This window comes from Balaenoptera acutorostrata, chromosome 5 (genome assembly GCF_949987535.1).
Source record: "Balaenoptera acutorostrata chromosome 5, mBalAcu1.1, whole genome shotgun sequence".
Classification (NCBI taxonomy): Eukaryota; Metazoa; Chordata; class Mammalia; order Artiodactyla; family Balaenopteridae; genus Balaenoptera; species Balaenoptera acutorostrata.
In genome coordinates this window covers 74,637,191-74,649,230 of record NC_080068.1, presented here as the reverse complement: position 1 = coordinate 74,649,230, position 12,040 = coordinate 74,637,191, and the positions used below count along the sequence as shown (strand labels likewise).

The following is a 12,040-nucleotide window of genomic DNA, read 5'->3' as shown; positions in this document are numbered from 1 at the left end:
GGAGTACCCCATCGTCTCAGCAGGTCAAAGACTTTAAACTGGGACATCAAACAGGTTTCTATACACCCCAAACTGTAAGAGTAAGAATGCCAAAGACAAGTCATTTTAGTTATTTCTAAATCCCTGAATCAATTTCTCATTGAGAAATTTGTGGACAATAAGCTTTGCTTTTAAGGATCTTTTTAAACCATAAAGACCTATAGTCCATGAAGTTAGAAAGTAATCGGGTTGGTTTTTATCTGACAAGACCACCACAGGGCTTCCCTGGTGGCGCAGTGGTTGAGAATCTGCCTGCCAATGCAGAGGACACGGGTTCGAGCCCTGGTCTGGGAAGATCCCACATGCCGCGGAGCAACTGGGCCCATGAGCCACAATTACTGAGCCTGCGCGTCTGGAGCCTGTGCTCCGCAACAAGAGAGGCCACGATAATGAGAGGCCCGCGCACTGCAATGAAGAATGGCCCCCACTTGCCACAACTAGAGAAAGCCCTCACACAGAAACGAAGACCCAACACAGCCATAAAAATAAATAAATAAATAAACCCAAAGTTTAAAAAAAAAAAAAAATTAAAAAAAAAAAAGACCACCACAAAAGTTTCAACAGTGCAAAACGGAACAAAAGGCTGCTTTTTCCCTTGTAGTCCTAGTGAATTTTTTAAACCAGTAGATAATACCTGTGATGAATGGAAATCAGAGACCAGTTGATACATTTCAAGTGTGAAACACGGACAATTATACTAATCATAGGATTGTTCTGAGGATTAATTGAGGTAATATTTATAACATGCTTAGAAGAGTATGTGACAGATAGTTAGCTCTTTATAAATGTATATAAATAAATCATATCTATTTCATGTTTGCATCCTCATGGCTTAATACTGTACTCTTGGATACTTAAGGAAATTCCTGAAAAATGTCAACACACACCATACAAGCTATTCTGTGACTGTAAGGCTTGTTTTTCTTATTTCACAAAAGGATACCCTAAGATATGGCAAGTGCTTTTCTCAACTATTTTATTTTCTACTCTCTGACCTCAAAAACTCACTCAATACCACTGTTTTTGTTTTATTACCTTTTTATACATGGTTCCAAAACTCTGGCCCTGAACTTTTTCCCAAGCTCCATTTTCAACTACCTGTGAGATATTTAATATCTATGCTTCACATATTGGTAAACAGCAATTACATTCTCCAATCTAGCAGAGTTAGAAAATCTGGGTGCCTCCCTCTCTCTCTACATCAAATTAACTCAGTTAATTCTATCTCAGAATGTCTACCAATCACTTCTTCATCCCTATTCACCCCAGTGACTCCTTCAGGCCCTTACTATGTCTCACCTAGATTATAACATAGAAGACTCTCCTCTCTCTGCCTCTGTTTCTCTCTCATTACTTCATCCACTTTCCTCTTCAATTAATTTACACACCATTGTCATAGTAGGCTTCCTAAGGAAAACCTGTGTTATTTCCTTACAATCACTTCTGCACGGAATGATAGTGAAATTGTAAGCAGCAAAGACCCTATCCAAGGTCCTTCAGAAACTTGGCTGAAATTGTTCTTTCCATATATAACACCAACCAATTTTTCTCCTCTTTTCCCCAGATACTTGCTATTTTCTGATATAAAAATATTTATAAAGCCTTAATTTATGTGCACAATTTGAAAAAAAAAATGAAACTCAAAAAAATAAATCACAGAAGACTTTAAAAACTAACTGAAACGTGAATTCCAAGCTGTATTTTCCACCGTAGACATGTTGGGGCACCATTTTATCTGGTTAATAGCAACTCTGGAGATCCAGATCCTTTGTTAACATCATGTGAAGTTGCCCTAAGTTTGTGTGTGTACCTGTGATAACTATTGAACTGATATTAAATATTTATTAATGGTATTACTAATGTTAAAAATGCTCCAACATATCAGTAACTTTGAAACAGAATTTAGAGGTGATAAAAATTATTGTTTATATATATAATTTTTAAATTTATTAAAAAAAATTTATTATTCCCTTTCTTATGGGCTGAATTGATATTTAAAGTTCACATGTTGAAGTCTTAACCCCTAGTACACCTCAGAATGTGACCATATTTAAAGTCTTTAAAGAGGTAATTAACTTAAAAACAGGTCATTAGAGTGGACCCAAATCCAATATGACTGGTGTCCTTATCAGAAGAGGAGATTAGGACACAGACAGGCATTGAGAGAAGACCATATGGAGACACAGGGAGAAGATGGTCATCTATAAGCCAAGGAGGAAGGTCTCAGAAAAAACCAACACAGCTGACACCTTGATCTTGGACTTCTGGTTTCCAGAACGGTGAGAAAATAAATTTCTTTGTTTATGCCACCCCCTCTACTGTACTTTGTTCTTGCAGCCCTAGCAAATCAATAGACCCTTCAAATATGTCTAAAAACATAAATACAATAGTTGAAGATGACTGTACTATGCAAGAATGTAACTTCCCTATTATCCATTCCCTTCTATGGGGAAATGAGCCTCCATTTATATGTTTTTAATTCTGTGTGCTCTTCAGAAACCCTTGCCTCAAGTAAAATGCCGAGGCTCTCATCTTGGCCATTTTCCTCTTCTGAGCATTAACTCAATGTCATACCTTTTTACTCATTTACCCTCGCTCAGCAGAGTTTAATGGAGTGGTTAAGGGATGTAGACTCTGAAGCCAGTCCACCTGGGCTCACAGCCCACTTCATCACTAACTCTGTGACTTTAGGCAGTTACTTAAAAAGCCTGGGCCACATTTTTCTCAGATACGTGTACAATAGAAACAATCATAAGGTACCTGCATTAGAGGGCTCTGTAAGGATTGAGTTGATATATACAAAGTGTGTAGAATAGTATTGGGAACATAGTAAGTACAATTATGCTGGCAATGATCCCTCTGCTTCATTAGGTTCCAGTTATCTCTTTCAGAACAACTTTTTATCCTTCAAGGCCCAGAAAAAAAATACCTCAACTTTGAAACTTATAGTGACTCCACTTCCCTTTTCTTCCCAGGTTGAATACTAAATGATCTTGTGTTGTCAAAGGTATTGTAGAGGTTTGAGCTTTGGTTTTTAATCTGAATTCAAATATAGATTTTTTTCCATTTACCTATTATACAATTTCAGACAATTTGCTTAATTTGTCTGAGTTTGCACATCTAGTACATTACATGACAGGCATGCTCAGTATTTTTCTAATAAATACATATTTCATCTTGGGTCTGGGAGTATAATGTCAACCACATAAGATATTGCAGTATTCCCAAAGTGTGGGAGTAATGGAGGTACCAAGATAATTTTAGGTTGAACATAGACATGGCATTAAGGACACTGAATCATACAGAGAAAATTCTTCTCCTTTCAATTTTACGTCAATACTGCTGATTAGGTCAAGAAGAATTATCTCAGTTTGGTGCTATGTTTTAAAATTCTTTAATGCTTATTCATCCCCATTTTTAATCAAGAGAGATTCTGAGCCTTTATCAGGTAACATTTATTTAGAATTGAATCACATTTATTATTAATTACACTTACTTTTACTTTGAAATTTAGGACAGGTCACAGTGCTTTTTCCATTTATAGAAAATGATACAAATTTTTCTTTTAAATAAACTCATTCAAGTATAAAAGGTAAGTTGATTTAAAGAAAAATATCACGTATAAATAGCGGTATGAGGACATGGTGAAAATCATTGAGGATAATATGCAAATTATTGAAATTTGGGCAACACTAACTTATATGAACTATTAGAAACGATTGTGTTCAATACATTTCAAGGTAGCTATTAAGTTCATTCTGTAAGATGACAGTAGCAATTAGTGATGTATCAAGTATTGTTTTAATTTACAGTAGTCCCAAGAAAGAACTAGAAACAGTACAATGGTGAACTCAACACAGCTGCTGCTTTTCTTCTGCACCAAACCCTGCATATTGCAGAAATGCCCACGGGAGATAGTGGGAGACAGACACTAGATGTGGTACACACGTCTCATTATCTCTTATCGTTATCTTCCACCTTAGAGCTCTGCCCGCCCCACAAGATAAACACTGTTGAAGTGGTAACCCGAAGGTGATAGAGATTGAGGGCTTTCAGGATGTAATTTTTTTCCACCTTCACTTCTGGCCCAAACTTTCCTAGGATACATTACTGCAATAAATTTTACTGCCCGTTTCCATTCGGATGCACTTCAATACTAGCGATACCGCAGACAACATGGAGAATACACCTCAGCTTCTTTAGCGATATCGCAGAAAACATGGAGAATACACCTCAGCTTCTAGATTTTAAAAGATACTCTCGTACTTTTCCATTTGGTAGGTTAACCCCCAAGGTTTCGCTAAGAGCACAAGTAACACTGCCCGCGAGAGCTTCCCTCACGTGACTTCCTTATAGCTCCGCGCGGAGGGACGCTGACGTCAAGACGTCATGCGACGTCCGGACGTCAGCGAGTCGCCGAGCGTCTTGGGCGTCCTGTCGCGGCCGCTGGTTGGGCGGTGGTTCCCAGCTCAAGTCTTCCTCCCTGCTTCCGAAGGCGTGTTTGAATCCTGTCTGTCAGCTCCTAGCGGGGGCGTCTTGGAGGAAACGGAGGCGGGAGTGATGGCGCCGTCGCTTCTCGGGACCCTCTCCTGACGATTCTGTCGCGCGGGGAGATGTGGACGCTTGCGGGTCAGGGCTGCTGGCGCAGATGCGCGCTCGCGGCCTGGGCCACCCGGGCGGCGCGTCGGGGGCTGCCCGCGCCTCGCCCCGCGCCGACCCGGGGAGCTGCAGCCGAGTCCAAGGCTCCGGACAGGAGCTACAGCTCCGCGGACCGCAAGGTGACCGCCCCTGAGTTTCTCGTCAGCCAAGTTTTAAAACTTGGGAGGGGGCTGTTGGCGAATTTGGGAGTGTGTCGGCCTTCCTAGGAGTACCTGTGAACGCAGGCTGCGCTTCTGTGAAGGGCGCGGGCTCCGCTCGGGTTTCTGACTCCGTTGCTCACCAGTGTGACCTTGGGCAAGTCACGCCCTAACTTTCCTCACTGGTGATATTAGAACTCTTTTATTGTTTATGCGAGGTGCTGGTCTCAGCATGTATTTAATTTTACAAGCCTATTGGGGAAGCTGCTCGTTCCATTTTCGTGCAACTTTTTAGCCGTGGGACTTGGGCAGGTTACCTGACCTTTCTGTGACTGTTTCTTCCGTTGTTAAATGAGATGCTCATAAAACTCCGAATGGCTGTTTGTGAGGCTTGCACGGTGTAAGGCACAGACCTTTTAGCCCAGTACCTACACTGTAAGGAGTGCTGGGTATGCCGTAGCTTCTGTTTGTTTTATTAATTCGTTTTGCCTCAGCCGGAGCAGGCTTGTGCAGTTCTGACTGTATTCCTGTGGTTGGAGGAGGTGGGACTTAAGCGACTCTAAAAACTATACTGTCTGATAACTGAAGAGATACAGTTTAGGCAGTAAAGTAACTGAACGCAAGTTATGAGTAACTGCGGATAAAAAAGACTATAATTATTAGGTTTTACCCTTTTCTAAAATGCCTGTGGAATGTAAAATGGATTTATGTTGCAATTCCCAGATCTTAAAAATGGTGCAGGACTGTATATCTTTCGAATTGAATGGTGGGGGCGGGGGGGAATCCACGGGGCAAACAAATCAGGTTTAGTTTTTTTGCAGAATTTCTTTCAGGTGTAGTTGCACTCTTATTGTGCGCCTTGTATTGGAGCGCTTATAAAAAAAGGAAACAAGCTAATGAGAGTTGTGTATTTCATTGTAATTTCACTTTTTTTTTTTTTGGTGGTAGAAGATAAAAATTTGATTGGAAAAATGAAATGTTTTGAGTACAAAAAACTGACATATCTACTTAAATACCAGTTTTTAGCAATTTGCAGTGAGTCTCGGTAAAACAGTAAAGCTGTATGCAACTAAAAATCAGAAGTTAACTTTTCAAAATATTTTAAGAATTAAAGTGATAAATAAGAGGCTTTTTTTCCTGATGTGATCATTTTTTTTTTTCCTTCTCTCTCTCTCCAAAGAAGTTGTCAAATAACAAAATCATCTAAATTAAACTTTTGAAGGCTCTACTAGGAGCACAGATTTTTAAGTAGACTGTTGATTAAATATGTGGTGGGGGCGAAAACTTTTCCTTTTATTCTTTCAGCTTCTCTGTAGCTTTTTTGTTTCAAGAGATTTTGTTAGACCAGGTGCTCCAAGGCAGTGGTAGCATTGGTCTGAGGCCTGTTAGGAACCGGGCCGCACAGCGGGAGGTGAGGGCCAGCGGGGGGAAGCTTCATCTGCCGCCCCGCATCGCTCGCCGTCACTCGCATGGCCGCCTGAACCTCCCCCTGCCCCCCATCCATGGAACAATTGTCTTCCATGAAACTGGTCCCTGGTGCGAAAAAGGTTGGGGACCGCTGCTCTAAGGCTGTAGAGGAGTTCTATGTATCTTGTGTTCTCCACTCATGAAAATACATTCAGTTCCTCATTGGCCCTCGAGTGATGGAAATATTATGAGACTTATTTAGCTATATGGTCACCTTTGACAGTGAAACCAATGTTTTTTTTTTTTTTTTTTTTTTTTTTTTAATTTTTCAGTTCTCCTTTTTTTTTTTTTTTTTTTTAATGAGGATCTTGAATCAGATGCGTATGTTTGATTGATTGATTGATTGATTGATTTTGGCTGTGTTGGGTCTTCGTTTCTGTGCGAGGGCTTTCTCCAGTTGTGGCAAGCGGGGGCCACTCTTCATCGCGATGCGCGGGCCTCTCTCCTTGCGGAGCACAGGCTCCAGACGCGCAGGCTCAGCAGTTGTGGCTCACGGGCCCAGCCGCTCTGCGGCATGTGGGATCTTCCCAGGCCAGGGCTCGAACCCGTGTCCCCTGCATTAGCAGGCAGACTCTCAACCACTGCGCCACCAGGGAAGCCCGAAACCAATGTTTTTGATGGTCCTGTTGTAATCCATTGCTTGTAATACGACTTTAGCCATACGTCTCTTTACTGTCAGAGGAATAATATAAACAATATAAATGCTATAACTGAAATTGTTCTAAGAAGACTAAAAGAACATTCTTTAATTTAGTATACATGTTTCATATTGCGCACAGTTTATACTCATAAATGTAATATGTCTCTCCCCTTTCTAGGAAAAAATTGATATGTCTAGATTCCCTGTTGAAAACACTAGAAATTTCAGTATCATTGCACATGTGGATCATGGCAAAAGTACTTTAGCCGACAGGCTCCTGGAACTAACAGGTATTTTCATTTTATATTCTATACCTAATTAATGGCAATGAATAATTGATAATTACTTTTACCATGCTTTTTAAAAGTTTGGTTTTAATTGTATATGCAGTATTGTCTCTTTTTAAAAGCTCATAGAAATATCAATAAACATTTCTATTTATAGGGGCAATTGATAAAACAAAAAATAATAAACAAGTTCTTGATAAATTGCAAGTGGAACGAGAAAGAGGAATCACTGTTAAAGCACAGACAGCGTCTCTCTTCTATGATTATGAAGGAAAGCAGTACCTTTTAAATCTCATCGATACACCGGTAAGTTTAATATCAATTTTTTCTCTATTATTAAGGTCAGCCTTGTATTAATACTGCAAACAAATCCTGTTTTCAGTTTTTGAACTGAACATTAAACACCTCACTTTGCTTTTTGTTTTCTCAGTGTTCTTATGTTAGTGTAAGTTGTTTCACAAGCACAGGCTAAAAAAGAAACCTGTTAACTTTTTATCCAGTGGAGTCAATAGATTTACCATAATGCCCCTCCCTAAGAAACATTTAAACTCTAACATTTAGAGGCATTAATATTTTTTGTTTCTCAGGGCCATGTTGATTTTAGTTATGAAGTATCCAGGTCACTCTCAGCTTGCCAGGGTGTTTTACTTGTGGTGGATGCAAATGAGGTAGGTACTTTAATTTTATATGACGTGATATGCTATTTGGTTGTTCCAGGGTTTTCCTAAAAATGCTTTGGGAAATAGAATTTTTGTGTTTGAAGAAAATAAGATTTATTACTTAAAGTTATGTTTTGGTCCTGTTAATTTGAAGTTTTATTACACTAAACTTGTCTGTGAAGTTGACTAGTTCATCCTTTTAAAAATGTTAAGCTGATCAGAGGAATTGTTCAAGAGATTTTTGAAGTGTGTCATGCTATATATACATCCTACCAAAAAAACCTCAATTTTAAGCAGTTCTTAATCTGAGGTTTCAATTTTTTAGCAGAACTTGAAAATAAATCTTTATTTTTGAGGTCATTTTGGGTGTTTTTAAGGTAATAATTTGTAAAGTGTTAGGCTTAAAGAAACATTGTCAGTAACATTACCAAGTTCTCTGGTATAAACATAACCATAAAAACATATTGAGATGAGAATATAAGACCTATGATATACTATTCAAAGTAAGCTTTTGATATATTTCGGTTTCTCACAGACTCTTCATTCAAAACCCAAAGATTTTTTTGTTGTTGCGTTAAATCTTCCCTGAGCCTGTCAGGGAGAGTCAGTCTCTACCTTACATACGTATACTGGGCTTTACAAAATGTGTCACAAGAGTCCTTTGGGAGGCTTAGAGGTCCTGAAGGATCTGTGTTTTACTGCTTTGTCTCCAAAGCGTAACACAGTGCCCTCTAAAAAACATTTCCTGAACTGAAAGAAATTTTCACAGGGAATGATCCAGATGCATGGAGGTATGGATACCATAGTTTGCCTTGTACCTTTGCTTTTGATGAGGATGTGTGGAATGGTCTTGAATTACAACTTTTGTCATAAATGGTAGAATGATCATCTTAGTGTCTTGTGTCTTGATATTTCCAGGGTATTCAAGCCCAAACTGTAGCAAACTTCTTTCTTGCTTTTGAAGCACAGCTATCGGTAATTCCAGTCATAAACAAGGTAATTTGTTAGCACAACAATGCTATTTATTATTTTACTTTGTAAACTATATAAAGGAAAAGAAAAGTAAAAAATCTGCGTGTAACTTTTGGCTCCCCACAAACTTAACTACTAATGGCCTACTGTTGACCGAAGCCTTACCAGTAGCTTAAACAGTCTCTTAATACATACTTTGTATGTTATATGTATTGTATACTATATTCTTACAATAAAGTAAGCTAGAGAAAATAAAATGCTAAGAAAATCATAAGGAGGAGAAAATATATTTACAGTACTCTATTTGTCAATACCCTAAGTTTATGTCATCTGTTTATAAGGTGAATCATCTCTCAGTACTTACATCAATATTGTCTTAGGTGATACAAAATACCGTAGATGTTATATGTATTACCGACACTAGACATCAAAAAATTAAAACATAAGGTGAAAAAGAACTTCATATTTATTTGCAGGTGTAATGATTCACGCATTGATAATGATGAAGCAGAAATATGATTGCTTTATAGTATGATACTGTATGTGATTCCTTAATGGAAACCTAGCATATACACTAATGAATGAATCCTTGTAAAGTTTTTATGGCATACAGTATTACAGCCACATTCATAACGGTATTGGAAACATTGCTACATTTAAAAAAATATGCTTATATATAATTATAGGCTGATATGCAGTTCCTCCAGTTATGAGAGGCATACTGTATGGTAATGTAATTCTTTGAAAGCAAAGTTATAAAACAGTAAGAAAACCAACACATTATTAATTTTATGTTAAATATCACTCATCTTATGCCTTTGCTAGGGATAGGCTATCCACTCAATACAAGTCTTGCACATGATGTTCTACAAGTGTATTTTTACATATTTATTGAAAAAAAATCTGCATACAAGTGGACCTGTGCGGTTGAAACTTTTGTTATTCAAGGGTCAGTTGTATATTGGTGGGATTTATTTCTTTGAATTGCATATGATAAAATTGCAACTCAAACTCCTATACCCTGGCATGTAGTTGAGAAGATAGTCTCCCTGAATTACATGGAGTGATGGGGGGCTGTTTCTGTAGTAAAGGGCAGGGCAGGCACAATAGTGTGTTGGACTAAACTATATAAAGGAAAAGAAAAGGACCTTATGAACTAGGATGAAACAGTGTAACACAGGACACTTAACAGTTAAGTGCTAAACTGAGCACTGTTGATAAAGCTTAACTTTTATATTTTAAAATTAATAAATTAAGAGTCTTAATTAAAAATTTGCATGGCATTCAGTTTTATTTTTTGATATTGAAGTTAGGTTTAAAAGAAGCAAGGTTGCTTATAGGTAAGACAGTTTGTTGTTATAAGTTACATCTAACTTATAAAATCGGTTTACATGGTGTTATTGAACTCTTCTGCCTTGAATAGCTAAAGTTTCATGCTTGCTCTGCTGTCTGCCTATTTTCAGTGGCCATGCTTGTTAAAATTATATTGCCTTTTTCTAGATTATTCTTATTTTAATACTTTTGAAAATAAAATCATAAAGGGGTCAGTTAGTTTAAAAGCAGGTATGCTTTTATCTATCTCCAAATACCACTAATATATAATACATTTTAATTTAATTATATTAAGACATAATGAATTTTTTTTTTAAGATAGATCTGAAGAATGCTGATCCTGAAAGGGTTGAAAAACAAATTGAAAAGGTGTTTGATATTCCAAGTGATGAATGCATTAAGGTAAAATACTTTTTTTTTTTTAAGAAGACTTGGTTTTACTTTCAAAAATCTCAGGTAATTGGCCTAAGTATATTATTATCTTACAGTTCTACAAAGTTCTTTTTACTGATATTTCATTTCATCTTTGCCAAAAATCCCTATTACATGGTTAGGACAGATAGAAATTACTCTTATGATACAGTTGAAAGGACTAGGAGTCAAAGATTTTATCACTTTCTTAAGGTTATAGATCTAGTTAGCTAATGTTCCAGGACTAAAATGTAGGCCTCCTGCAACTCTTTATAGTATTATTTCTTGTATGCCATTTTGCCTCTATGGAACTATTCTCTTTGAAGAGCAGGGCCAGACTAATTTCAAGGCATATGTACATGTCATTCTTGGAAATAGATTTTATTTATATCAAAGTTGATACTGTTTTAAATTTGAATTTTTAAATTTACCTTTTAAATGGTGCTTTGGGTGTTAAATAGCCATCACTGAACTGTGCTGTGCTACGTGCTTGTGTAGTAAGTCTGTCAGTGCAGTAATATAATGTTTAGCTTCCACTTTCAATCTTGTTTGAGTTTTGAAAAAGCAAGTTTCAGCTGATGAACTGTTTTTTTTTTTGGTTTGTTTTTTTAATTTTAACACACTGGATGATTATATAAACTTGGTAATAACTAGAAGAAGCAATAATTTTTTTCTTGGATATATACGTAGAATTTAATGGTTTTTATTATGAAGAGGGACCTCATTGTAAGGCAGTTCTGAAATTATGGTATCATGACTTGGATTATGTTATATTGAAGTATAATTAACTGTTCAAATTTTAGTAAATCTTTACAAAATTCATTCATATACTTAATTTGGTGTGTGCTGGCTAGGGACAACAGCAGTGAACAGTACAGGCAAGACCTCTGTCTCGTGTTTATATTCTGCTTGGGGAGGCAGTCATTGAATAAGTAAAAAGAGAAGTAAGTATAGTAATTATTGAATGAGACAGATGTTATCAAGGAAGTACATTCAACAGAGTGTATTGTTACAGGTGGAATTACCATACTTAACAATGGAAAAAGTCTCAGAGAGGAGCAGTGATGCAGAGTAACTTAGGGAATTCTTCTCTGATGAACTGAGACTTGAAGAAATGAAGAGTTGGGAGAAACACATTTCTGGAAGAGGAAGGAGCAAGTGTAAAGGCTTGGCATGTTTGGCAAGGTTTGGCATGTTTAAGGGACAGAAAGAAGGCAAGTTAGATGAAACGGCTTTGTAGGGTTAGGCGGGAATCAAGTCATTCTGGGACTCTTGCTGTGCTAAAGCGTTTAAAATTTTTAAGATAATAAAAGAATTTTAAAGCAAGAGAGGAAAATAAGCTGATCATTCAGGTTGTCTTACAGAGAATGGATTAGAAAAGGGTAAGAGGAGATACGGGGAAACCAGCTTGTAGTCGTAGCCCAGGTGCAAAATGGT

At 37.4% G+C, this 12,040-nt stretch overlaps 1 protein-coding gene across 9 annotated transcripts in view; it reads left to right on the top strand.

The window, feature by feature from the left end:
- The first annotated feature begins 4,354 nt into the window (after positions 1–4,354).
- The window catches only part of GUF1 (GTP binding elongation factor GUF1), a 40,957-nt gene continuing 33,271 nt past the window's right edge, over positions 4,355–12,040 (top strand). For 3 of the 9 annotated variants that reach the window (XR_450878.3, XM_007180738.3, XM_007180735.3), the window contains exons 1-6: positions 4,380–4,817; positions 7,121–7,232; positions 7,387–7,535; positions 7,817–7,897; positions 8,807–8,884; positions 10,511–10,594. Coding sequence is in view for 7 of the 9 variants with exons in the window: in XM_007180738.3 (XP_007180800.1) it covers positions 4,653–4,817; positions 7,121–7,232; positions 7,387–7,535; positions 7,817–7,897; positions 8,807–8,884; positions 10,511–10,594 (669 nt within the window). In the remaining 2 variants the exon portion in view is untranslated. Of the gene's footprint in view, positions 4,818–7,120; positions 7,233–7,386; positions 7,536–7,816; positions 7,898–8,806; positions 8,885–10,510; positions 10,595–12,040 lie in introns of all 9 variants that reach the window. The other 6 variants (XM_007180734.3, XM_007180733.3, XR_450877.3 and 3 more) reach the window with 4 other exon arrangements.